Source organism: Linepithema humile, chromosome 2 (assembly GCF_040581485.1).
Source record: "Linepithema humile isolate Giens D197 chromosome 2, Lhum_UNIL_v1.0, whole genome shotgun sequence".
In the NCBI taxonomy this organism is placed as follows: Eukaryota; Metazoa; Arthropoda; class Insecta; order Hymenoptera; family Formicidae; genus Linepithema; species Linepithema humile.
Genome location: NC_090129.1, coordinates 9,400,400 through 9,427,458, shown reverse-complemented (window position 1 = coordinate 9,427,458; position 27,059 = coordinate 9,400,400). Strand labels below are relative to the sequence as shown.

General features: G+C 37.6%; 4 protein-coding genes across 6 annotated transcripts; 2 read left to right on the top strand and 2 right to left on the bottom strand.

The window, feature by feature from the left end:
* The first annotated feature begins 42 nt into the window (after positions 1 to 42).
* On the top strand, positions 43 to 8,898 carry Not3 (CCR4-associated factor Not3). 3 transcript variants are annotated; one of them, XM_012380400.2, is made up of 9 exons: positions 43 to 509; positions 1,575 to 1,807; positions 1,879 to 2,034; positions 2,139 to 2,318; positions 2,395 to 2,682; positions 2,804 to 3,059; positions 3,143 to 3,774; positions 3,897 to 4,106; positions 5,507 to 8,898. In XM_012380400.2, the coding sequence occupies exons 1-9, from the start codon at positions 485 to 487 to the stop codon at positions 5,543 to 5,545; spliced, it is 2,019 nt and encodes a 672-aa protein (XP_012235823.1). In that variant the 5' UTR covers positions 43 to 484; the 3' UTR covers positions 5,546 to 8,898. The 3 variants fall into 3 exon arrangements, with proteins under 3 accessions (XP_012235823.1, XP_012235821.1, XP_012235822.1); XM_012380398.2 differs by lacking the exon at positions 5,507 to 8,898 and adding an exon at positions 4,298 to 5,243 and having other exon boundaries at positions 46 to 509; XM_012380399.2 differs by lacking the exon at positions 5,507 to 8,898 and adding an exon at positions 4,298 to 5,243 and having other exon boundaries at positions 47 to 509; positions 3,161 to 3,774.
* pths (porthos) lies at positions 7,775 to 10,092 on the bottom strand. The gene is made up of 8 exons (XM_012380401.2): positions 9,855 to 10,092; positions 9,433 to 9,526; positions 9,199 to 9,363; positions 8,970 to 9,136; positions 8,670 to 8,906; positions 8,347 to 8,570; positions 8,002 to 8,263; positions 7,775 to 7,930 (listed from the first exon to the last, which is right to left on the bottom strand). Exons 1-8 carry the CDS (start codon positions 9,939 to 9,941, stop codon positions 7,796 to 7,798), a joined length of 1,371 nt encoding a protein of 456 aa, XP_012235824.1. The 5' UTR covers positions 9,942 to 10,092; the 3' UTR covers positions 7,775 to 7,795.
* A 6,090-nt stretch (positions 10,093 to 16,182) lies between these two features.
* On the bottom strand, positions 16,183 to 17,327 carry LOC105679955 (DNA-directed RNA polymerase II subunit RPB11). The gene is made up of 4 exons (XM_012380300.2): positions 16,979 to 17,327; positions 16,817 to 16,906; positions 16,579 to 16,753; positions 16,183 to 16,508 (listed from the first exon to the last, which is right to left on the bottom strand). Exons 1-4 carry the CDS (start codon positions 17,029 to 17,031, stop codon positions 16,473 to 16,475), a joined length of 354 nt encoding a protein of 117 aa, XP_012235723.1. The 5' UTR covers positions 17,032 to 17,327; the 3' UTR covers positions 16,183 to 16,472.
* A 1,292-nt stretch (positions 17,328 to 18,619) lies between these two features.
* rl (Mitogen-activated protein kinase rl) lies at positions 18,620 to 27,032 on the top strand. Its single transcript, XM_012380324.2, has 8 exons — positions 18,620 to 18,895; positions 21,181 to 21,307; positions 21,380 to 21,490; positions 21,582 to 21,833; positions 21,988 to 22,155; positions 22,280 to 22,468; positions 22,694 to 22,826; positions 22,898 to 27,032. Exons 1-7 carry the CDS (start codon positions 18,765 to 18,767, stop codon positions 22,817 to 22,819), a joined length of 1,104 nt encoding a protein of 367 aa, XP_012235747.1. The 5' UTR covers positions 18,620 to 18,764; the 3' UTR covers positions 22,820 to 22,826; positions 22,898 to 27,032.
* Positions 27,033 to 27,059: the final 27 nt, after the last annotated feature.

The window sequence follows — 27,059 nt, the reverse complement described above, 5'->3', positions numbered from 1 at the left end:
GAGAGTTGCGCAACGATGTTGGCTGCACTGCATCACGGTCGACCGCGTGACGCCGTATTCGCGAACGCACCTAAGTGTATATGTACCAGGGATAGAATGTGTGCGAATGCGTCGATGCGTATTATATTATCTCATTTCTCGTATCTCATATATATCGTTTGTTGATGCTGCTCGCTCCTCGCGAATCTCTCGCAGGCCGCAAAAACGAGACAATTTACGCACACACGGACATCGGCGTCGCGCTCGCAGGACACGGCGTCACACGAAGTCTCTAGAGAGACAGGACCGAGGAGGATCTCTGTGCGCGACCACTCACGGACGGTCGGACGTTGTCATTTGAAAACGGAAGCCATCTTGTGGCCGAGCCTCCCATATTATTCGAGGAATAATAGTTCTACGACTATTTGTTCCGATAAATTGCACCGTATCTTTACCAATACGTCTAGACTATGCATGAACCATTTTATCACACGTTCACATAGCCATGGCTGCGACAAGGAAGTTGCAAGGTGAGAAGAAAGTGTCCAACGTGTTTACATTCTGAATTTCCATTCTGTCGATCAGTATCTCTCAGCACGGCTGTTTGCCTTCGAGTCGCCGCGCTCTCGCTGCTTTGATACTATTGCCAATTCTTACGATATGTATTTTAATCCTTTATGGGCTTTGTGTAGCGTTTACGCGAGACTAAATATTTCTCGGCCCGTGTGTAGGCCCTGAAATTTTACCTCGCGTTTCAGCGTCGTCTTCCAATGGCTACAACGGTACGCTGCGACTCAGGTTCTTCATCCCCCCCTTGCCCCCTGTGGATTTAACCCTGTCTAATGTTACATTGCTTGCCCCCCACAATCATTGCTGTTTAAAATCTTTTGTTCCGGACACAGCAGCTAACTGATATTGGCATAACCTTTAAAAGTTGTAAACTTTAAACTGTAAACTTTAAACTAGTTACAGCACTGTGCAGCGTAAGATGTGCGCTGTGTATCTTGAGATCTGTTTGTACACGCGCTGTCTCGTGCCATGGGTATAAGTTGTTACCTATGGATTGCTATGGGATAAGTGTGTTCTTTACTCTGATGAAAGAGAGAATAATGGGGAAATAGATAGTCTGTTGCAGTGTTTGTAATTAAGATGGATAGTCAGTGTATTTATTTTTGTATACTTTTTGTGCAACGTATGTATAATCAATGTATTTGTAATCTGTGTACATTTTATTTGTTAATTTTGTATTCTGTTCTGTTAGTTTCTTTTTAGATTTGGTTCTGAGAAGATTATGTTCATTGTTTTGCTGCTTTACTCATTTTCCTTATTGATGATGTATCAAAGGATATGATTTTTTAATTTTTTTAAAATTCTGTTTGAAGAGTAAGCTGATTGTAAGATTGAATTTCAAGTCTACTCGTGTAGCAAAACAAATTAACTTAATTCTTTGTTATATTTATACAATTAATTTATGACTTACAGTGAATTAGAAGAAGAAGGAGAGTAGCATGTCCTTTTTAAATAACTTTAATAGAATCTAACACTTTTTATGTCAAGAAAGTAAACAAGAGATTTAAAATGTACTGTCATTTCAGGTGAAATAGATCGGTGCCTTAAAAAAGTATCAGAGGGTGTAGAAACCTTTGAAGATATTTGGCAAAAAGTCCATAATGCCGCCAACAGCAATCAGAAGGAGAAATACGAGGCTGATCTCAAAAAGGAAATCAAGAAACTTCAAAGGTTACGCGATCAAATTAAGAGCTGGATTGCGTCGGGTGAAATAAAAGACAAGAGTACACTTCTTGATTACCGGAAGTTAATCGAAACTGTGAGTATATTTATTAATTAAATATAGCTAATATTGCGTGTACATCATAATACATGCTCTATGCTTTACAGCAAATGGAAAGATTTAAAGTTGTTGAGAGAGAAACAAAAACAAAGGCTTATTCGAAGGAGGGTTTAGGTGCAGCTCAAAAGTTAGATCCAGCTCAGAAAGAAAAAGACGAGGTTACTAATTGGTTAGCCAATTCCATAGACGCTCTCAATCTCCAGGTACTTTTGAAGACCAGTTGTCACATTGACGGCATCCCGAATCGTCTGCGATAAATATCACGCCATCAGTCGTAATGTACCTATCACTATTTTTCTTTACATAGATGGATACGTTTGAATCGGAAATAGAATCGTTACAAGCGGGAAAAAAGAAGAGGATAGACAAAGATAAGCAAGACAGGGTGGACGAATTGAAAGCGAAACTCGATAAACACCGTTACCACATTCGTAAATTGGAAACATTGTTACGAATGCTTGATAACATGTCTGTCGAAGTCAACACAGTAAGTGTATCTCGAGTCAGCATAAGCGAAATAACGTGAACCGTATCATTTACTTTACTTGTGGTGTCGTCAACAGATTAAAAGGATAAAGGACGATGTTGAGTATTATATTGAATCTTCGCAAGATCCCGATTTTGAGGAAAACGAGTATATTTACGACGATATTATCGGCCTCGATGAAGTCGAGTTGTCCGGAGTCGGCATCCCCTCGTCAGCAACGACGGACAGTAACAACAGCAACGAAACCGGGGGTACGCCGACTTCGACTAATTCTTGTACTTCGCCTATACCATCGCCATCATTAAGCTCTACTATGCATAATCACTCGAGCGATAGCTCTACAGATAATGACAAGAAAACAAAGGTACGTGCCCGAGCGATTTTCATTCGGGAAATCTCTTCTCGACGTGGAGATCGAAATGTTGCAACTTTGAAGGAAAGCCGACGATCGCGAAGCGATTCTGACGTCTGCGTTTTGATTTCAGCCTGTGAAACCGACAGCAGTCAGGCCGCTATTGAATACGCAAGCGAGCATTCCAACCACGGGAAGCACTGCCACCATAAAATCGAATATGTTATCGAGCAGCACTCCAAGCAAAACCATTCCCATGACGCCTAGCCACAGCTCGCCTAGTTCTACGAGCAATCACATTGCCACGACTAACGCTGGCAACTTTGCCACCGTAGCTGCCTCGCACAGCAATTCACAAGCCATCCATTCTACCTCTAATAAAACATCCAGTAAGATACTTTTTTTGTTGTTTTCATATCCGAACGATGGTTCACGGCCATCTATAAAGCGCTGAACGCTATTGGTAATTAAGTCTCTCTCGATTTTACAGCCCATAACAGCGAAAATAATCTTTTGTCATCGTCTACGTCCAACGTCACGTCGAGTGTGCCGCAAACGGTCACGCAGCAGCACAACAATAATCCGGCGCCAGCACAGACGACGCACGTACTGCACAGTCAGCAGAATCAGAATCATAGTAGCGAAACGGAAATGACGACGCCAGTACCGCCATCCTCGTCGCCGCAGTCGTCGGTTAGCAGTAGATCCTCGCCGATGCCCGCAAACTCCTGCTCGCCAGCACCGTCCACTGCCAATGGTCTTATCCCTAAGCTTCCTGACGGAAGCATGTCCTCTCTAAAATCCATTGCCCAACAAGTAATTGTCCGAGCAGGTCTTGAGATACCGCCTTCCGAGCCGAACAGAAACATCTTCGACAGTGCCAAGACGAATAACAACAACAACACCAACGCCACGTCGGAAGCACACATTCCTCCCTTGCTTGGGGTCGCGCCCCTCGGACCCGTGCCGTTGCAGAAGGAACACCAGGTGCAGTTCCAAATGATGGAATCCGCCTACTATCACATGCCACATCCGTCTGACTCGGAAAGACTACGTTCGTACCTGCCGAGAAACACCTGCTCGACGCCACCCTATTATCAGCAGGTACGCTTTTTAGGTGGCGTTTTACGATCTCCAGTCTGAGGCTAAATCCGTAATTCGCTACCCGCATTCGACGAATTTGAACGCGAATTTACGCTGCTAACACACGCACGTGCTTCGATCAGGTTCAGCTTCCCCATTCAGATACCGTGGAGTTCTTCCAACGCCTTTCTACGGAAACTTTATTCTTCATATTTTATTACATGGAGGGGTCTAAGGGACAGTACTTGGCGGCGAAGGCTCTGAAAAAACAGAGTTGGAGGTTTCACACCAAGTACATGATGTGGTTCCAAAGGCACGAGGAACCGAAAGTCATTAATGAGGAATATGAGCAGGTTAGTGCACCTTTCTTCTAGTTCAATTTTGCCACGGGCGGGGGGGAGGGGAACCGTATGTCATGAAAAATCATTTTGTATCCTCGGAGGGGTTAACGAAACGTGTCGAAGTAAGCTGTTTCATTTAAGAGAGCATTTATTCCCGGCGATGATGACCGCGCGTCGTTCTATAAGACTCGCTTGCGTTTCAGGGAACGTACATCTATTTTGACTACGAAAAATGGGGGCAGAGGAAAAAAGAAGGATTTACTTTCGAGTACAAGTACTTAGAGGACAGAGACCTGAACTAATAGTTCTGTTGCTCGTTAAGTCTTCGAAATGCAGTGTTACTGTATCGGTATTGTGTCACTTGAAATTTCGCAGAAGGTGATTCTGCTCGATAAACAATACGATGCAAACAAAAAAGAAAATAAGAGTAAAGGAACAAATTTGTGTATAGCAGGCAATGAAAGCATTTCATTACATTTCGATGCTGTGACGATCTTTCTTAAGACTCCTGGTCTCTGATTGCCGTTGTATTGAGATTGTGACGTCGGCAGCAGGAAATATACAGTGTGACTTCTTGTCTTGCATACGTGTAAGAGAGAAAAATTCACACATTTATTTCTGCCTCGACGTTTTAATTCGATGCACTTGTAACCACAGACTGAGGGTCTTATTTCTTTCTTTTTTTCGAAGAAAAAACCGCAAGATAGATTAACAGAAAAGAATTTAAAAAAAAAAAAAGAACTAGGCAAGCAGCAAGACAAAGAGATCATTTGTGGGAATAAATCGTAGTTGTTGAAATGATAACGGCACGAGAAAACGAAGAGGGTGAGTGAAAACTGTAAAAGAAGCACCACAGAAACATGGGATGATTCAGTAAACTGTATGATAACGGGAGAGAACGAAAGGCAGTGAGAAAGAGAGGGAGAGGATGTTTAAACACTTGCTGGCGACTGATTCTGTAATACCAGTACAAACATGCGTGCGGCCCGTCCGCCGTCTGGCGGTAAGGTGGAGGGCGCTCATGCTATGGTATGACTTAATGTTAGATTATAAGTAGCCTTTTTGTATAAAGTGTATGAGGTAAAAACTTTAAATTGAATTAATGTACAGAATGTGTAGTAATAGTGAATAATAATATTATGGAATATATTTTTTATTTCTCATTTGAATGAAACCTAAGTTGTTTCGATTTTTGTCACACACTAGCACATCATCTCAACCCACGTTTTCGGAAAACATTCCATCCATTTTCGTAATTAGAAACTCCGCTCTCGAAATAGGTTACTTATATGCGTTCTAACGATTGATAAAGGCTGGGGCTCGTCGTCGAAATCTAAGAATTGTACCGGCGTATTGTTAAACAGTAGTAGCGCGCTAGGCTAAGCTACTTTTTCACAACACAGTTTTTGCAGTTTTCAGATTCGATACTTTACGAGGCAAATTTTTACTAATTAATAAGCCTGTCGAATGACGTTCATCGCTACTACCGATATTGAATACGCGTATGCGTATCTGTTTTCACCGAGAATCATGGAAAAGGGAGAGAGAGTTCCCTGTGCGAATTTATTTATTGCAAATCGTCGGTGCTGTCAATAATTTCCAGCGCGCGCGAATAAGGTTTTGTTACTGTAAAACTGTTATTTTCAAATGAGATCAATCAATATTGTTCCATAATTTGAAAGCAATCTTATTGTACCAATAATATATTTTATCTTTTAGTGGCAGAATAATATTGTTATTGTTTTCAGATAATTGATGCTTCTCTGTACAAAAATTCCGTCAGATTTTTATTAAGTGTCCTATAGGTACTGTACTTATAGGAGTAACGTCAACGCTTGAAATAAATAACTTCGCATGAAAAATCGCAGAGATCGAAGTGACTTGGAATGGACGCGTCGTTCAGCATCGCAAGGGCACTTCGACAACGAGATTAGATGTACATCCCTCCCTAGTGATAAAAAAAAAACTAAGTTGAGATTCTCATACGATTGTTTAGCGGGATAGAGAAGAAATTTGATTACCGATTAAAGCGTAGCGTATACATGTACTCTATAAGCAGATACTCTTGTTGCAGAGGTTGCGACGATCGACATTATTTGCATGACAGAATCATACGATCACGCATTTCTCTTTTTTTTTTTCAACTTTGTTTTAGACAATTCGAAGAGAGAACCGTAATATGAATCTGTAAAACGACAACAGTTTTAATACATCAGGGCAAATGTTTACCGAGATTTGCGGCATAGAATTGTAGTTTTTTAATCTCAGCGCGCACACGACAGTGATTTCGACTGCGTCGAAAGGACATTTTTTATTATAATAATATATAATGCTAACGTCTTTTTATTGAGTAACGCTTGCCCGCGTTAAAAGTGTTTGTTTGTTAACAACCTGGATGGCAACTGACAACCGAGTCAAATGCGTGATAGGTGTCGCGGTATTTTCAAGCTGCAGCATTTTTCGAATCAGTGTTTCTCGCAACGATATGACAGAATGCGGCAGAGCACCGAAGTATTCTCCGATGCACGTTTATATTTGTTATATTTTTCCGCGATACGCGTTTATATATGCGCCGATTTCTGAAAAACCAAAAGCCAAGTAATAAGAATCTGTTGCAACTTTATACGATTCGTAATCTTCTAGCGAGTAGAGGATGCATTGTAGTTGTAAATTTTAAGGAACGCTTACCGCGTGTTCCATTGTACCGTATTTTGTACTACAAAAACTTGTACAAAAAATGGATTACTGATTTTCTATAGAGGTTTGATGAGAAACAAAAAAAAAATCAATCAATTATCGATTTTACAGTAGTGTAAAAGCTGTACATAAACGATACTTATAACGATCGTTATAACATTTTTCTGCTGTAGGGACGAACGTGCTTTCCTTTATCCGCATTTCTTCTCGTAAACGGGATATTCTGCTTTGTGATAACACTCAAATAGAAGCGTGCAAACGAAAGAAGACCTCTGTTTGTTGTATAATAACAAATTTTGTCTTCGATGCTTTGTTAATTTCCCCTAACGCGTCCACCGCAAATGATTAAAAAAAAGAAAGAATTGTGATTTTACTTAATATATTTTATTGTGATTATTTGAGTGATATTTAAATACCATATACTGCTCTGTGCAAAGACTACAAGTCGTTAAAATACAGTACTAATTTCTTCAGTATAACAATGTTTGCCTTATTGCTTAATTGTATTTACGAACTTTACAGGAGGTGTTAATCCAATCTATACGACGCAAATTCCTCTTATCAGAAATTTAGAAAATCTAATGCACGAGAAGATGATGTATATACGATGAACGAGATGAAATAGTGATAAGGATAAAAAAAAGATCGTTGGATTTTTCTTCTTCATGAAGCTGCACTGTCGAATCGAGTCTCGTACAATCTTGTTCACAAAGTCCACAGTTTTCTTGTAACGAAATATTGCGAATTAGGCTACGTAACATGTCGCGCTGAGGTTTAATTCAGTGGTGCGGCTTTAAAAGTCGGCTTTGGAAGTCGTAGAAAAAAGTAAGCTTTATTATAATAATATCGTGGCGACAATAGAATAATTGTCAGGTGATAATCATGCGCGCAAGCTTCCGTGCTACGCGTGTGATAACCGGACTGCCTGTACGCCAGGAGCGTACAGTTGCCATTATTAATACACAGAATTAACACCAATGACGTACTTTACAAACGTGCTTTATTTAATGTTTCTTTCTTTTGCTTTTCACTTTCAATCTTTTTCTCACCCCAATAAACTGTTCCGTGTCGTCGTCTTCGTTGTCGCCGCCGCGCTTCCGTTTATGCGACTTCTTGCTATCTTCTATATTTCTCATATCCTAAAAAGTCACACAACATTTACATACAACCATCTGCATCGTCAAATCGCTCGTTTTAAACTTACACTTACCGTTTTTGCTATTCTCTGCGCTTCGCTCACTCTTTCTTGCAGTAACATTACCTCCTCCTCTTCCGTAGGATATAACGGCAGCTGTTTCGATATCAACTGCTCTATTCGCTGATACAGCTCGACGTCGTATTGTGTGACAAAAGTGATGGAGCGGCCCGATCGACCAGCACGCGCAGTTCGACCCACTCTGTGTATGTAATCTTTGCTGTGTGTAGGGATGTCGAAATTGATCACGATATCTACATGCGGAATGTCGAGACCTCTGTGTAAAAAGAAAATATTCAAAATTTATATGGTAATGTTTAATATTCAACGGCATCTTTGGTATTTAGATTACGAACAAACCTGCTAGCTACGTCCGTCGAAATTAATATGGATCTGTTTTTCGCCTTGAATTTCGTGAGCGCGGCTATTCTCTTGTTCTGCGACATTTGCCCGTGCAAGGGAACCGCCGTGAATCCCAAATTTCGCAACAATAAAGCGGTCCTCACGGTGTTATTGCAGGTTCCGCAAAATATCATGAAGCTGTTGCCTGCCAGTTCGTTTAAGATATGTACCAGATACACGTCCTGCCACAATTAATTTTTTATATGCAGATAATTAATTCATACAATTTTTTCAAGATTTAAGCAACCAAGTCAATTTAGATTAGATTGTTAATTTCATACCTTGAATTTCACTGGTATAAATACGTAATATTGTTGCAGTTTTTCCACAGTTTGGTACTTGGTGGACACTTCGACTTTCACAGGATTTCGTAAGGACGCACGCTGCAGTTTCTGTACCTTTTTAGTCATGGTCGCGGAAAATAGCAATGTCCTTCTTTCCCGTGGTATCACTCTGAGAATTTTATCAAGTTCTACCTCGAAATCCATATTCAGGATACGATCGGCCTCGTCCATGACCTAAAATCAGGTGAGATTAGAATTGATTCAATTATCAAAACTTATGTGGACTTATATAATTACCAAAAATTTCAACTGTTTTAAATTAAAGCCTTTTGTATTCTCCAAATGATCGACCAATCTTCCAGGTGTGGCGATAATGATATGGGGCTTTTTCTCCAATATTAAGGCCTGTGCATGCATGTCCATCCCGCCTACTAATACTACACACTTCACACCGATACTGGCACCTAAACATACACAATATGATGTAAAATTTGAACACTACACGAATAAGATAAGTAATTATTACCTAGTGCTTCAAATTGCTCTGAAATTTGGAGTGCTAATTCCCTTGTAGGCGTCAATACGAGAGCAAAATATCTCTGAGGATGCTCTAATAATGCTTGCAGTATGGGTAATGCAAAAGCAGCAGTTTTCCCAGATCCAGTCTCTGCTAATCCTATCACATCCTTCCCTGTCAATGAAAAAATAAATGTCACTTTCTAAAAAATAATTGTAATTAAATCATTTAATGTGTAATTACCTTCAAGCGTTAAAGGAATAGCTTCCCGTTGGATTTTAGTCGGTTCTTTCCATTTTAAATCAAGACACGTTTTGCAAAGTGCATCTACAAGTCCCTGCAATAGCAATTATTTATAACTTATGTAAAGTGTATTGTCAGAAGATTAGTAAGAAATGTTTATAGCTTACTCTATGTAGCACACAATCTAACCTAACTTAACCTAACATTAATTGTGCCACGCGAAATACTTTTTTAATGTTAAACAATAATTATAAATTTCACTTGTCTATCTTAAAATTTTTTAATTATAATTATTAATTTAATAATATTCTTTTACAAGTATCTACAAAGTATGACTGACAACACATGTGTAACTTTATTTGAGGTTATATTTTAATTTATAATTGAACATTACATTTTTTATTATAATTCTCAGTACTTACTAAGTCTTTCCAAGTAAGTTCAACTTTTTCAGTGTTATCTCCATCATCGATATCTTCAGTTGAAGTTTTTGACTGCATGCTATCCATGTTATCCACGTTTACACACAAATCTTTTTATTGAAAAATTCACCATTAATTATAAAGTTGTCAAAGTAGCTGGAGCAAGTAACGCCAGTTTTGAGACGCAAGAAGCCTGCCTGGAACTACATGGCCACATCCATTTTCCGGGATGGTAAAAGAGCCCTGGTTGGTTCATGTCCGTGGCTGTAAAATGGATGTACGCGCCGCTAGTGTACAGCCTAGAAAAAACGTCTTACGAAAAACGGCAGCGTGGCCTCTCAGGTTTCTCTCTGATGATACATACATTAGAGAAAAATAAAGAAACATTTAAAAAATCAAAGAGTAATAATAACATCATTAATATTATTATCATTTACATTTGTTATATTTAAGAAAAATAAATAAGCTAGAAATGCAACTAAAACGAACAACGTTCTACCTATCGTGCATACCACCAGATTTAAAACGCAAGCGTCGGAACTTTATTTTTTTATTAATTTTTATAAAATAATAATTTTTTTAAATGAACGGGTACCATATGGCATACCTTTAAAACGCGGAATTTTAATCAAGTAAAATTAATTTTTATATTGGATTACGCTGACAAATCTACAGATAAAAATTTTGAAAATACGATACGATACAAAATACGATAGTAAGCAAAAAATAAAATAGTAAATTATTTATCAAAATTAAAATTCTGAACGCCAAAGAATATCTTATAATGTGGAAAATATGATATATCATATTAGGAATGTCGACGCTGATTCACGGCAGGGAGGGGGGGGGGGGTTCGGTGGGATTGTTTACGTTCGCTCTGTGACCTACGTACTTTATATCCTCTCTTCCTCACTCTCACACTTTCTCTCTTGCACACACTGATCGGCATGTATACATTCCTTTCCCTACTCCTTCCAAATAGTACTTTTCCCAATTTGACCTTATCCTTGAGCTTGAGCTGGATTTTACTATTCGCACGGCGGCACTTGAACGAGACAGACCGTTTCGCGTATCGGCGCGTTATCCCCCTACTTCAATTCTTATTACTCCTTACAATTTTCCACCTTCCTCCCCCTCCCAATCGTTACCTGTTGCGTACGCGATGGGGTGTCGAACGCGTATTCCGTGCGAGCGATATACGAGTTTTACTTTTGTCCTAATATGACAAAATACGCGTCGGGAGTGTCGTCTAAAATATCATGTAATCATATTGTAATATCATTCCGCCGTAATTTTGCAATTATATAAAATGCGCGTCGGGAGTGCCGTTAATGCCGAGAGTTATAGCGAATCTATAGATGAACGCATTTTTGCTGTATGACAAATATTGGGACACGATTTTTTTTGACTTTAGGCTTGGCTCGGTGGAGGGAAAGGTCGGTTTCAATCATAAAATCTCCACTACGGCAGGGCAATCTTCGGTTCTACGTGCAGCGCGCTAGTTGTACAGATAGCCGGACTGTCGAAGGTAGTCGAGGACGGCTACCGGAGTTAGTCAAACGCTACCGATTGCTTTTCAGATGTCTTGTATCTAGTCGGTTGATTGGATGATTAATCACCTCATCTTCTTCGAGCTTATCTTTGCCTTCTGTTTTGAGAGAATCGTGCCCCAATTGGTAAATGTGGTCGTCTGAAACGCGGACAGAATTCGCGCGTAACGTCACAGCTTGGACAATTCGGTTCGATTCGCCTGTGATGTCGGGAGTGCCGTTCTAAGTATCGCGCGATTTTCGTATTCAGGTACGCATGCGAGCAATGCATGCGCTGCGAACGCGTGTGATTCAATGTGAGTGCTTCGAAGGACCACTGAGAGGAGGAGGAGGAGGCTCAGGAGGAGCATCGGGCGCCGGCGGAGCAACTTTACGGTAAGCAATAATTCATTTATTTGTTGAAAATATTGTACATTAAAATATTTGAAAGACAAAATATTTACATTAGTTAATATTTATCATTATTAAAATTTATTGGCATATTTTTTTACTTTTTATTTAAATAATTAAACTTTTTTAATAATTCTTTTATTACATATTTGCTTAGAAAACGAATTAAAAGTTCAATGTACTCAATATTTTTTATGATTTCACAAATATTTCATATCGTGAACGCTGCTATAATTTTGATTTATTTCGTGTTTTACAGATCAACTATGCAGATCAACAGAACGACAACTCCGCTGCTGCGCATCGATCGGTGAGTTAGTTTAATTTGTCTTTTATTATTAAGATAATGGATCCAATAATGGTGTAAAAATATATAAACGCGAGACACTTTGCAGGTCGTATAATTTTTATTGCCTTATAGTAGTTATATCAAAATTTTATTCTCTCGTATTTTTTAAAAGTATTTTGAGTTGTACGTGCATTTGTTTTTAAAAGAACGAAGTACTTATTTTTTTAGTTAATTTATATTAAATTTAATTATGTGTTACCAATATTATTATATATATCTAGAAAAGATACATATTATACTAGATTATAATTATAAAAATTGTTAAAAAATATGTAACCTGCAAAATGCGTTGTACATTAAAAAAAAGCAAAGTGTTTCTAATTTTGATTTTGATTGAGCCCGAAGTTGAAACAACTTTCATCAGCCTAATAGCCCTTTGAATCCATATATATTAAATATTAATCATATAATATTAAAAATATAATCATACACCAGAATACTTTGAATAAAATTATAAAAGGTACACTATTTCTTCGATCCATTATCTTAAAATGGATAGGCTAGGACTTAGATGCGTTGATGAATATTTAATCCTGGAATATTTCCTAAATGTATTTCATGATTGACAGATCAGAACAAAATATATTGAATTATTCAGAGAGTTTGTAGAATTTTTTTATCACAGAATGGAAAACAATTTTTATGTGTTTATATATCTTTATTTAATAATGTATGCACAAATTGTTAAAGATGGCCAAAAGTTGTCAAAAACAATGGTGCATATATTACTGAACAAAGATGACTCTAAACATATAAAAATTGTTTTCAATTTTATTATAAAAATTATTACAAATTTTTTAAATAACCTAATATATTTTTATTCTGAATAATGTATTTATGTTTATATATTTATATATGTTTATATATTTATTTATATTTTTTTATATGAGAAAAAATAGAAGAAAAAAAAATATTTAAAAAAAAAGATTATACATAAAATAAAAGATAAAACTGGTTAATACATGGAAAAAAAGTATTTGCTGCCGCAGTAAATTTTATATAAGCTATCGTAGCAAAATTTCTTACAGTTAATTATTATTTGAACAGCAAAGAGATTTGTTATAGATAATAATTTTATTTACCAAAATTAGTTTTGTTAAATCTGCAAATTATATTGCTAATATATAATAAGAAATTTATTTTTATCTTACTTTCAAAATTTGTATTAATGGCGACAATTTCATTGCAATAGTAAAATAAATTTATTAAAAATAAATTATTTTGTTGTAACAGCGAATTTTAACTTGTTTTCTCATTTCAAAAATTTGTCGATTTTTTTAACAAAACAGATTTGTTGCATATCGAATAATCTGTAAAAGTAGTTACAGTAGCAAAATTTTATTGCTAACATATTTAACATGCAATAGCAACATTTTATTGCGATAGCAAAATTCCTTTTCTGTGTGTAAATGTGTACTTTCATTTCTTCCTTTCCTACGGTAAGTGATTTATCTTTTTATATCTTTCCAGGATTAAATATTATAAATTGGCGTTGAAAAGCAAAAGTAAGAAAATTTTTAAATACATATGTACCACAAATGTATCACAAATTTAAATTAAAAATGAAAAAGAAAACTCTTTTACACAAATGTAAATATATTAATGAATTATGGTATATTTGAAATAATTTATCTAATAAAAAAAGAGTGCATTTTTTATTAACAATTTATTTACAATTTTGAAATATATATTTATTCTTGCTATACGTCAATTTCTTCGCAATCTTTCCTAGCTTACTCATGCATCCGTGGTCCTATGGCTTAACACTAGAACACTAGAATTATCAAAGCGGTCAAAATGACCAGTTTATTCATTTTAGAATAATTATTTAAATTTATAATGTATTTTTTGAGATTTTTTTCTGTGACTTGTGTTGCATTGTGTTAAATAATTAAATTGATTAATGTACTTTTTCTCTTTATCACCTTTTAAAAAGAAAGAAAAAAGAAATAAAAATTGGTATATGTTAATCGTCGGTAGTTCTAGTGTTGATCCCATGGTTGAGCGCGGAAATTCGAAATTCGTGGTCCCGTCGATGATGGTCGAGCACAGATCTCGAAACAACGTTGATACGATTGATCATTGAATAATGATCGACTATCAACAAAAATTTCGGACGCAACTAGCGGAAACTGAGCTGAGCTCTGCGCTAGCGTCTTGTGAGAAACACCAAGGTAGTAGCTCTCAGATTTTGGATGCAAATAGCGGTAACTGAGCCAAGCTCTGCGCTAAAGCATTCTGCGGAAAACTCCCTCCCGAAATTCAGATGCAAATAGCGGTAACTGAGCCGAGCTCTGCGCTAAAGCATCCTGCGAAAAACTCCCTCCCGAATTTCAGATGCAAATGGCGGTAACTGAGCCGAGCTCTGCGCTAAAGCATCCTGCGAAAAACTTCCTCCCGAATTTCAGATGCAAATGGCGGTAACTGAGCCGAGCTCTGCGCTAAAGCATCCTGCGAAAAATTCCCTTCCGAATTTTAGATGTAAATGGCAGTAACTGAGCTGAGCTCTGCGCTAAGCATATCGCGAAAAAAATTCCCAAACGATTCCGCGAAAAACTTCCAAACGGTTCCGCGATTCAATCTCATTAAATCTTATCCATTTAAGATTTTTTGTACGAACTCTTAGGTATAGAATTTCTAATTAGGTAGGATTTTCTACTAGATAAAGTTTTTGGGTAGGTAGGTAGGATTTTAAAACTTTTTATCACTTCTATATTGTATTTTTTTTTTTAATTCTTTGCTGTCGATAAACTTTGGAACTTCTGCTTTGGCAGTTAGTTTGTAGTTTATTGATGACAAAAATAATGATAAAACTTCGGGTGGGCAAACAGCAAGATTCTCTTTCAAAAAACGGAAGATGTTTCTTGCGTAAATTATGAAAAAGTTTGAACGTTTAGATGTTTAAATGTTTAGATTAATAAATTTCACTAATAAAATATTACTACTTTTTGAATTATAAGAGATACTTTCGATTATAAATTAAAAATTGTATTGTTCAACTTTTTTTAACTAAAGTATTTTGCATTATACATAAAACTTTTAAACGTTTAAATGATTTTATTGACATATTATTGACATATTGACATATTATTTTCATTTTGTATTATCTTGTATATCATTTCGATGGAATATAAGATAATATATTAAGAAAAATTGTAATAAGCTAAATGTCCCAATGGCTGGATATGTCTCAATCTCCGAAAATATATGAACAAAATAATTTTTTAATATTCATAAATATAATGTCTGGAAACTGTGGTAAATTTATATATCCAATTATTTTTGCAAATATTTAATATCGTCGTTTAATAAAAGCAAATTTTAGTTTTAAATTTCCGCGAAGTAAATTTTAATCTTTATTATGTAATATTAAAAATATTATTTTCATAGAAAACATCACATCTTTAATAATAATTAATTCTTAAATATATTGCCACTGGAACATTTCTCTTAAATATTGTAAACTTGTAAAAATCTTTTTCTCATTTGTACAAAATATTGTATTAATATATTGTATATTATATTGTATATTATATATTATATTATATAATTGTATATTGTATTACATATATATGTATGTATATCACATTATTGCATCTGTATGCAGCATTGTTGTATATATTTCTTCTTCATTGTATATGTTTTCTAAATTCAATATTATTTATTGTATACTATTATTATATTGTATTTGGTTTTATTAAAATCTTTTCTCGACAAACAATGTATTTTATTTCACAACATTCTTTAAATCCTTTTTCCATTGAAAGAAAGAAAATGATTGTACAAGAGAGAAACCTGAGAGGAGCCACGCTGCCGTTTTTCGTAAGACGCTTTTTCTAGGCCGTACACTAGCGGCACGTACATCCATTTTACAGCCTGCCTGCAACCACATGGCCACATCCATTTTCCGGGATGGTAAAAGAGCACTGGTTGGTAACTTGTCAATAGATAATTTTCTCTTTATAGCTAAGTGTTGAGGAAGTTGCTTTATACTTGATTAATAATGGGTAAAAACAAATAACGACACATAAATAACGCATTTTTCAACATACAAAATACTTATATTTAAAATATTTACAAAAGTGAAATCTGTTCCAAGATTCAATTGTTATTACAATAGTTAAACATGTTTGAACTAATTTACAAAGCTATTTTGCAAATTATTCTGAGCTGATTCACTTTTTCGAACATACATGATTGATTATCTTTTCCTAATGGCATTTGTAATATGTCTCAATGTAAATATATTAATTACTTTATACAAATTAAATCGAAGATATAAAAAATTCTGCAAACTATAGAATGTACGGATATATTGAGTTTGGCAATTTAATCCAAACCTTCCTTTTTTTCTTTAATCGCCTCCTAAAATAAATTGATGTTATAATAATATGCATATAATACTGCTTTCATATTCTGTATCATAAGCACATACCTTAAAACGTTCTTCAAACAATGACAGCTCTGCAATCAAATCAGTAATAGCATGCATAAAAGCTTCATGAGGAGTATAATCCGATGTTGTCTGTATCCTAATAACAAACTTATGTTCCAGTGGATGAGGGACTTTGTAACCAGCAAATAATACTTGAGGATCCTTCAGTAATTGGCTATAGAATTGAAAGCAATAACTAATTAGCTATCCAAAGAAGATAAAGTATTCATATGCTTACTTGCGAATCATGTTTCCGAGAGTGTGATCCTCTTTGTTAACTGTAAAGATAGCAGCATTTGGTACCTTGGTGTCCTGTTCTTTTATTATCCTAAAAGAAATACAAGCGTGAAGAATTTCTTAAAACAGAGATGAGGTTAGAAGTAAACAAATATCAGTATACTTTTTTTCTCCTTCATATAATAAGAAGGATTCGAAGGTTGGTGGTGCGTTCATTTTGTCTCGTAAATTATTAAAACTACTCCAACTGTCCTTAAACTAATCGTCACCAATACGGTGGCAATATATCACAAAGCACTGTGCGAACAATCCGAATAACCTATTATGATTACAAACACTGGGCTTGTTCGTTTTAGCTACACTGGGGCTGCTCTGGGTCTGCTCTACACAGGATAATACAGGACAGATAAATAGTTTGTCCTGTATTATCTTGTTTAGAGCAAACCCAGAGCTGCCCCAGTGCAACTAAAACGAACAGGCCCACTGACTATGGCTGTGTTCCGAAATTCACTGCCAGTACTGAACAAGTACTGAAAATCTACAGTTTACGTAACGTATATTGTAGATTTTCAGTACTGGCAGTGAATTTCGGAACGCAGCCTATGCAGCTGTTTATATGCAGCGAATCGATAGTCGATTGTGACAATCGCTATCGATCATTAAAAGTCGATAATTGAAAATTTGTTGCAATATTGTTTAAATTACAATATATTATTTATTTATATGTATACTATACAATTTAAACAATTTGCAAATAGTTATAAATATATATTTTTTGTAGTAATCTCTAAAATTGAAAGGGATAATAAAACGTAATAACAGCAAAGTAGAGAAACAGCAAATAATATTTCTTATGGAGTGATTTATTATATTTTTATTATTTGCGTCCAAACATTTCTGTTAAAGAAGATTTAGGCTGCGTTCTAAAATTCACTGCCAGTACTGAAAATCTACAATATACGTAACGTAAACTGTAGATTTTCAGTACTGGCAGTGAATTTCGGAACACAGTCTTATTTTGATTTTCTACAAAGAATATAGTATGTGTACAGCACATGCGCTTATCGTTCAGTATAAGCTTCAGTATTAAGCCGAGAGCACAAGCTTTTACATAAAGCATAACGCATAAGCATAAGGAAATTGATTGGTCTATATATAAGCATAAGCAAATGCATAAGGAAATGGACCAATCAATTTCCTTATGCTTATGCGTTATGCTTTATGCAAAAGTCTGTGTTCCGGCCATTAGGGTAAAATCAGATGATACGGAAAAGAGCTGCAGAACGGAGAGTTCGTGATTGAGACAGCCAATCACTTGCGGAATACAATCGTACACAATAGCTGTGATTGGCTGTCTCAATCACGCACTCTCCGTTCTGCGGCCCTTTTCTGTATCATCTGATTTCACCCTCAGCGTGCGGGACAATCGCTGCTTATTGGCCGGAGCACAGACTTTTGCATAAAGCATAACGCATAAGCATAAGGAAATTGATTGGTCCATTTCCTTATGCATTTGCTTATGCTTATATATAGACCAATCAATTTCCTTATGCTTATAGCCGAGAGCACAAGCTTTTACATAAAGCATAACGCATAAGCATAAGGAAATTGATTGGTCTATATATAAGCATAAGCAAATGCATAAGGAAATGGACCAATCAATTTCCTTATGCTTATGCGTTATGCTTTATGCAAAAGTCTGTGCTCCGGCCATATGCGTTATGCTTTATGTAAAAGCTTGTGCTCTCGGCTTATACCTTCGCTCGGTAGAGGCGTCGCGAGCGCTTCCTTTCTGATCCACCCTTCGCGTTTTCACACGCCGCGCCCACCCGACGCGCGGTCTAAGTTGGTGGCGCATCAGTGACGCGTTGTTGCGCGTCGCTCTCTGTGGCGAGAGGCATTTCTGCTGTGCACTTGTGCCGGAGCGGAGCCGCAAAGTAGTTGTCAAAATGGCGGCGTGTGAAGGCGGCTCCGCGAGCGTGAATCCGAATAGCGAGGTGGTGCGCGGACAAACGTTCGAGGTCGGACCACGCTACACGAGTTTGTCATATATGGGCGAGGGCGCATACGGCATGGTTGTGTAAGTGTTACTGTGCCGTGTCGAGACTGATGTGCGATCGACACGGCCGTCGATTTCTAATCGTCTGACAGACCGAAGAGCAGGCTTGAGCGTAAACAGTGAGCCGATCGGGGACGCGACGCGCGGTCCAGCGCGATCCGCGTAACGAGTCGCGCATGATACTTCGATCGCCGGCGATCGTCATCGCGGGCATCCGAATGGGTCGCAATGAGCGTTCGTGTCTCGGCACGGAAGCTGCGGCAGGAGTCGCCGCTGATCGCGACGATGTCCGTGCGGCGTTCGCATACTCGTCATCCTGTGCCGCCACTTTCAAACACACGTCACGCCCCTTTCACCGTATTTTTCTCACTTATCTCCTCACGCCGCGTCTCTTCGTTTTCTTCACCGTTCGTTATTTTCATCCTTCCCCCTCATCTTCATCCCCTTGCGCTTCTCCTCCCTCCCGCTAGCAGAACGCGATCGCACACTTTGCGATGTAATCTTATCGTTCTTATCAACGTTATATCTAACACGTGTGCAATTACTTAGCGATTCGACGGAAATCGATGCGACGGATTACGTGGAAAGCAAGTATTTGCGCGTAATGCACTTTCTGAATTTAGTTATCTCGGGACTCTCATGTTTTTATCAGAGTTATTATATCATATTGTAATTTACGTTGAGAGCGCAACAATGATTTTGCGCGGCAAAAGTTTCTCATTGTTAAATCAATACTCTCGATCTTTATTTTAACAATAAATTTTTTGAGAAATTTCAAATTGATTTATCGACAATTACGATATATAATCAACAATAATAGAAATATCGAGAAGCACTGATAATTTTTGAATTACAAATGATTACATATAAAGAACTTGCCACCTCATCTTAAACTTATCTCAATAACAACTTTTCGCCTTTGATATACGCTAATTTGTAACTTTATAAGTTTTGCTGTGACATAATGCAATTCAGACATTTTCAAAATATTATTTTAATATTCTGTTATTAGTTTTAATTTGATTAATTAAGAATAACACATTTTAACACAAAAAGCAACATAAATTAATAATGTAAAAACAATTTATTAATATGCCATTATGTTTCTTATTAATTTAATTATTTTTTAACGTTGTATCGCCCAATTATCAATTGCGCCGGGCGCGTGACTAGAATTTTAATGAACTAAAATATAAAAATGAGATTGCCGTTGTTCGGTATATCGCTTTAATCAACTTCAAAATTTCTTGTCGTGCGGCCCTGATAACATCTGGATACATGGTGTGAAATTGAGCAAATTTGATTTATCGCTGCGCTTTATATTACGCGACGACCACATCCTATACCGCAATTCTGTTAAAAGTACACATTCCTCTGTAAATAAATTCTTATTGTAAGAAATACCAGTTTTCCGGCAACTAAAGAGAGAACATATAATCGAATAAAACGAAACAAATGTGCTTTTATTTATTGGCAAAATGTCTCGAAAAATATGAAATGCAAATATCACAGTGTTTGTTTGCTCTAAGCAAGCAATCAAATTGAAACACTCACTTCCGCAAATAACACTTGCAGAAAGTACTATGAGAATATATAAATAGAAAAAAAATAACTCTTCTCGCACGGAAAAATGTAAACATCGGAATATAGAAAACATTGACTTTGTTTTACGCGATCCCAAATATACACGTCACAAATAACTAGAATTTATTTTGATTTATTTCGTAATTATGGAATTTTTATTACGTAATATTACGTACTATTTATATTACATAATCGCAAATATATGGCAGTTTATGTATTACACAGAAAAATATGAGCAAATGCGTAAGAAATTTCTCGTAAATTGTGCTTTGCAAAATTGCAGCAAAATTAATATTAAATGAAGAGAATGACTTTTTTATATTTTCCTCATTTTGAAAATGTATAAAAATTTTCAGTTGTCTTTGTTATTCTATTAGCTAATCTCACCTTGAGAATAAATAAATTTTGAACTTGCATATATGAAAAATTATTATGATTATAAACGTGAATATACACGAATAATAAATAAATAAATACACAAATACAGAGCACTGTACTTTGTAACAAAAGTTTATTTATGCAAGCTGCGTATTTCTTGTGCTTCATATTTTACTGAAAAAGCCTGCTGTTCGTTAAAAGCTCTATTTTTTATTCATATGATGTACTGTAGGTTAATTTAAAACTTTTAAGACTTTTGTGCGGAGCTGTAATGCGCGGTTAGAGAATATCACCGCTGAATAATAAATGCGGATTAGCTGCATCTTTATAATATTTTCTTGCAGATCTGCCTACGATAATGTAACCAAAACGAAAGTAGCTATTAAAAAAATTTCTCCGTTCGAGCATCAAACGTATAGTCAGAGGACTCTAAGAGAAATAAAAATTCTTACGAGGTTTAAGCATGAAAATGTAAGTTGACTCCACGTGAACTTTCCTTCGCCGAACCTTATCATTGTTATTAATAAATTATTCCTGTTGCAGATAATAGATATAAGGGATATATTAAGAGCACCCACAATAGAGCAAATGAAAGATGTGTATATTGTTCAGTGTCTGATGGAAACCGATCTCTATAAATTACTGAAGACACAAGTAAGAAAATTGTATATTTGATGCCGCGCGTTCGCGCTGCGCGAAGAGAAGCTGAGTTTTCCGAGATGTCGAATAAAATTCTCATTTGCAGGCCATTAGTAACGACCACATATGTTATTTTCTGTACCAAATATTGCGGGGGCTGAAGTATATACACTCGGCGAACGTGTTACACAGAGACCTGAAGCCGAGCAATCTGCTGTTGAATACCACCTGTGACCTTAAAATCTGCGACTTCGGTTTAGCGAGGGTCGCGGACCCGGAGCACAATCACGCGGGCTTTCTCACGGAGTACGTGGCCACGAGATGGTACAGAGCTCCGGAAATTATGCTTAATTCTAAGGTAATCGTCGCAAACGCAGAAACAATACGTCAATTATTTTACACATTTAGGACCGAGGTTCGTTCGCGAGACTTGTGTCTCCGATCGTCAAGTTGTTAAATTACAATGGTCTTTTTTTAATGAAAAAAAATCTAACATAGTTTTCTCGATGTAGGGCTACACCAAGTCCATAGATATCTGGTCGGTCGGCTGCATCCTGGCGGAGATGCTCTCGAGACGAGCGATATTCCCCGGCAAACACTACCTCGATCAGTTAAATCACATTCTCGGCGTCCTCGGATCGCCCTCGCAGGAGGACCTCGAGTGCATCATAAATGAAAAAGTACTGGACTACGCTTACATTCCGCTTCTTTGTGTCTAATCCTGAAATATAGTGCACTCTGCACTGCAGTTTGCTGGTTGATCTGCACGTCATTCCGGTGTCGTTTAAAGCGTTCTGATTTCAGGCCCGCAATTACCTTCAGTCCCTGCCGTACAAACCAAAGGTACCGTGGACGAGTCTGTTCCCCGATGCGGATCCGAGAGCCCTGGATCTCCTGGATAAAATGTTGACGTTCAATCCTAACAGACGCATCGTCGTGGAAGATGCCCTGGCGCATCCTTATTTGGAGCAGTATTACGATCCTGCCGATGAGGTAAGATTGCTTACTGAAAGATCGCGATACCGTTAATGCTGGATTACCAACGATTGTATACTTACTTTTTTTTTAAAAGGGATGAAGAGGGGAAGTAAATTGATGAATTTAATTATTTACATATTGTAAAAAAAAGAAATCATGAAAAATCTCAGAAGATACATCGTTATAAATTTGCACAATTTTTATAAAAAATTAGCATTTTATAATTAATGTAACTTTCAGCCTGTGGCAGAGGAGCCGTTTAAGTTTGACATGGAACTGGATGATCTCCCGAAGGAAGTATTAAAACAGTACATTTTCGAAGAGACGCTGTTGTTCCAGAAAACTCGTCAGGAAAACGCTATGTAGTCGATCGGTAATTATTAATTCGCCATTCGTCGGCGTTGCGATGCGCTGAACGATTGAACGCTTCCTTCTTTTCGCCAGGCGCATCAGTGCCGGACTCGCGATAGCGGATAAGAGATGGGGAAGGAAGGGGAAGGAGGAGGCGACGAGCAGAACAGCGGGATATTGGCGTGAAGGAAACGTGCTTTTTAGCGATCATTCGCCGCTTCATCGCCGACGCTCTAATTCACCGACGAAACATAAAAAAAAAAAAGTACTAGGATACCGACGACAGATTTAGTCCAGCGATTCAACGAACGATTAATCGGACCGGTTAATCGGGTGAGTGAAGTAACCTAACCGCAGTGTCCGCGCATACGCTTGTACATTCGCATGTCCTTACGGGAAGAAAGAAAATATAGTGATTCTTATGTTATACCGAATGTAGCATAATATCAATTGGTACAATATCTCTTTATTTATCATCGTCGTACCGTACCGTACCGTCTGTCTGTGATTTAATTGTGAATTGCGTGCGTGACGAGACGTAAACACGCGACGTGTTCTTGTCTCTTTCTTTCATCGCTCCTCTAATTCCAATTATTCCAAGTTTACCAAGAACCAAATTACGTTTATAGAATTGTAGCCGCGCGATCGAGGCGACATTCGCATTCGACTCGTTACGGCCGCAACGTCTCCCTCTTTGAGATATCGGAATTCTATTCCAGTCGTTTACTCCACGAGATCATCGCGGATGCTCATTTCGGCGTTCGCGCAATTCATTTCAAGTACGATACTTTTTCGTCTCGTGCGTGTACGTGTGTGAGTGTGCGTGCGTGCGGGTGTGACAGAGAATTCCTTTTTGGTATTTAATCTGTCCGTGATAGTCAACCGTTTGTAGCGAATATGCGACGTTCAAGCGCCACAGTGTATTCGGCGCATTCTATCAGGATAATAGAATATAATTTATGTTGAAGAGAGAGAGAGAGAGAGAGAGAGGGAGAATCGTGATCCCTCGAGCGTAACAGTGGCGACGGTGACCGACTAATATGAAATGTGAGCCAAGTGACGAGTCGCGTTAACACGTAGAAAAAGGGTCTCGAGTTAGTATTTCTGCCATGGGAGATCTTTACAAAACTCTTACGTAGTATATGAATCTGATCAATCCTATACAGCCTTCCGGTGACACAGTCTAATATCCACCCGTGTTAATGTCAATTGGTGGAACCATTTGAAATCGAATCCTCTAATTGATTCCACACTCGGCCTTACCGAACTCACAAACAACTCCCTCGCGATCTTGCTCTCGCGCGAGCTGCGAGATCACAAGCGGGGGAGATTAAAAGGGAAGATGGAGGAAAAAAAATTTGCTGAAATTACGGGGCGAACTGTTGATTTCCTCTTAATAACTGTTACCGATCTTCACGTTCTTCGATGCATCCAATAAATTAATAATTAAAGAGAAATTCGTTGTTTGTAAGATTCTTATCTAGATTTAAGATCGCATTTCTAGCAATTACGGATTCTCGTTGAAGGTGATTCGCGCGTTCGCTCCGACGTTCTTCGTCCTTTCTCCTGAGCGGAAGGGGGAGCGCCGGAGAGATACGACGGCGAATGATATTTTGTCGTTACTATAATGTCATGATTTCAATATCTGTCGTTTTAATATATCTATCTTCCTTCAACGTTTAAATCCATTATTATGCGCATTCGACATGGCGAATTTGTCGTGGACGAAGGGGGTAGAGGAATAGTCTCTCGCGGTTTACACTTTTCTCGCGCGCGCGACAAGCCTTGATTATAACGCGCACAAATTAACGCGGGCGGCAAGATAGTAGTTTCGACCACTTCGCAAATTGTATACGCGTAATCGCGGCGGGAAAAATTAAATTACTAGTTCGTATAACGATGACAATCCTTCGTAGCGACGGAAACTGAATTAGATCAAATTATAGCCGCGCTAGACGATTCTGGGGAATGGGAAATCCGTTGTGAACGCCTTCCGCTATGTGTGTAACTCGAAATCAAATGATAAATGTGCTACCTTTCCTCCTGCGATCCACGGGCGTGGATGGATCGCCGCCTTCGCCGTCATATATTCGACGTAACGAGTACAAAGTATTACTTTCGACGACATATATGTATTATGTTTCTCTGTTTCTTATACGATCTTCCTCGACTAGTTAAGATTAAATCGAATTTTAATTGTCAGCATCTTGTGATTTCTCGAAACTTCGGACAGCGTACTGTGCGTTCCTTTACGACCTCTTGCGAATTTGATTCATCTACGACAGAGAACCACTTGGCAAATTCATGACGATGTAGCTTGCACAAATTATTACTTTCTTCTTTGCTCAAAAATGTTGAAGTGGGAAAAGAAGTCTTTCGTGACTCGATATCATTATTGCGCAAGATGAATTAAGTAAGACGCGCGTTATGCAACGGATGGTCTTCGTGTCGGGCTCTCTCTTAGAGAGTGCTCTCATCTGAGGCCTTTTTAAAATAACGCTCTCCTACCGCCGATCGTGGGAAGGCGACGATAGAGAGAATCGTGCGCTCAGCGAAATTGTAAGCCGACGAGAAGTCGAAGCTCTCGCTTGTCGATGGTGATTGGATATGTAACTGCATACAAATTGTGATACAAGTGGGCGGAAGAGAGTGTAAAAGGGAAAATTTGGGAAAATTCGCTTAAGTGGCGAAACGTGGAATGTTAAACTGCGCGTTAAACCGTGTCGATGAGAATCAATCATCGATATTATCAGGCCTAGTATACTTAAAGTTACGTACGTGTACTTGTTGTTGTTACACCGATTCTTATATATCCGACCATTTACGGAAATATTTCGTCTGTCGATTTTCAATGTTATTATCGACGATTATATCATTGAGGTAGGAAGGAAGGGTAAAAAAGAAAAGATGAATGCAGCAGGATGAGGTGGAGGATTTACGCGCCGTTTTCTCGGATAGGTAGAGCGACAATTGTTAGTCCTCTGACGAGTGATTGATTAAAATCCCTAGCGTTTTTACGTAGAATAGAATTGAAAAAATAAAGAACAAAACTCTTTTGAGGAGAAACGCGCGAGCGCCTGTTAAACGACGGGCAAGATCGGCATTTTTCACACGTGCGCGCCAAAATATGTGCGGAAATATTGCGCGGAAAGTCATCGCGAGAGGACCTATTTATATTCGTCGCAACCAGCTCCGCTTTAAAAGATAAATTTGGGACGATAAATGTGTGCGAAAGCAGAAACGATTCAATTAGCGGCTCTCTTATAGCTCTTCGATGAATCAACGAACCGGAATTTCATCTTCAAGATGTTTCTCTCGACTCGGTTCTCCGTCCTTTTAGTTTTGGTCCTACGCGAGATCATGTTGATCCTTCGGCGAATCGTGAAAGATATCGTCTTGTCCGTTCAATCGTGTCATTGTGAATCATTGATAGTTTTTCCGTCGTCGAAGCTACATTCATAGCGTTGAAAAAAAAAAAGAAAACCGACTAGAGATGCATTTAACACGATCGGCATAGTCGAAACCGCAACTGTCACTCGTGAGAGTTGCGAAGAAGTATTTTGTCGCGTAGAACACATCGTCACACACACGCTCGATGAAATTCGAACGAGTTTAGTATACTTATACTGCGAATTTCTTTGCATTTTTTTCCGACCCAATTTCATGGAAGATGAAGCAACGCCGAGAACACGAATAAAACAAACGAAGACTATCAAAAGAAAACAAGTAGTATCTAATGAATCATTAGGCCGCAATTTTATTGTGCGCGAAAAGATAATTTAACGATATATGCGTAAAGTCAAAATATAAGTTTTCGATGCTGTTTATTAAGTTATGGAATCATAGATATTGCTGTGAAAGGATGCAGTAAGACTTAGACAGTCGCAAAAGCGATAAATTGATCATTTGTTGTTGGAGCGTACAACTGCTCCGACTTTCCACGACGGGGATTGCTTTGGACTTTTCGGAAGTGTAAAATCGAGAAACGAGAAAGATCGCAAATTGGAACCTATGAATGTAGCTAAGCAGCTATTTGAGAAATAAATGTACTTACTGTGTTCTTTACCCGAGATTTTTTTATTACCTCAATTGCTGCTCCAAATGATTGTTATCTGTGTAATTGACAAGTCTTCATAATTCGTGTTAATTAAATTATTATCGGCTATTGTATTTTAAACAGCTATTCCAACTATTATTGTGCTAATATAAAAGTGGCTCTATTGGTCAATTCTTCGGAGTCCTTATTGTGTCGTTT

What these genes read in the sequence shown, in the direction of transcription:
- rl (XM_012380324.2), top strand. Translation starts at nt 18,765, where the DNA reads ATGGCGGCGTGTGAAGGCGGCTCCGCGAGCGTGAATCCGAATAGCGAG. An exon ending in GGCGCATACGGCATGGTTGT is followed by an intron (nt 18,896 to 21,180) that starts GTAAGTGTTACT and finishes ATTTTCTTGCAG; the next exon opens with ATCTGCCTACGATAATGTAA. An exon ending in ATAAATTACTGAAGACACAA is followed by an intron (nt 21,491 to 21,581) that starts GTAAGAAAATTG and finishes TCTCATTTGCAG; the next exon opens with GCCATTAGTAACGACCACAT.
- pths (XM_012380401.2), bottom strand. Translation starts at nt 9,941, where the DNA reads ATGGATAGCATGCAGTCAAAAACTTCAACTGAAGATATCGATGATGGA. An exon ending in AACTTACTTGGAAAGACTTA is followed by an intron (nt 9,527 to 9,854) that starts GTAAGTACTGAG and finishes TTGCTATTGCAG; the next exon opens with GGACTTGTAGATGCACTTTG. An exon ending in TAAAACAGTTGAAATTTTTG is followed by an intron (nt 8,907 to 8,969) that starts GTAATTATATAA and finishes ACCTGATTTTAG; the next exon opens with GTCATGGACGAGGCCGATCG.
- LOC105679955 (XM_012380300.2), bottom strand. Translation starts at nt 17,031, where the DNA reads ATGAACGCACCACCAACCTTCGAATCCTTCTTATTATATGAAGGAGAA. An exon ending in TTATATGAAGGAGAAAAAAA is followed by an intron (nt 16,907 to 16,978) that starts GTATACTGATAT and finishes TATTTCTTTTAG; the next exon opens with GATAATAAAAGAACAGGACA. An exon ending in CTCGGAAACATGATTCGCAA is followed by an intron (nt 16,754 to 16,816) that starts GTAAGCATATGA and finishes TCAATTCTATAG; the next exon opens with CCAATTACTGAAGGATCCTC.
- Not3 (XM_012380398.2), top strand. Translation starts at nt 485, where the DNA reads ATGGCTGCGACAAGGAAGTTGCAAG. An exon ending in TGCGACAAGGAAGTTGCAAG is followed by an intron (nt 510 to 1,574) that starts GTGAGAAGAAAG and finishes CTGTCATTTCAG; the next exon opens with GTGAAATAGATCGGTGCCTT. An exon ending in TTAATGAGGAATATGAGCAG is followed by an intron (nt 4,107 to 4,297) that starts GTTAGTGCACCT and finishes CTTGCGTTTCAG; the next exon opens with GGAACGTACATCTATTTTGA.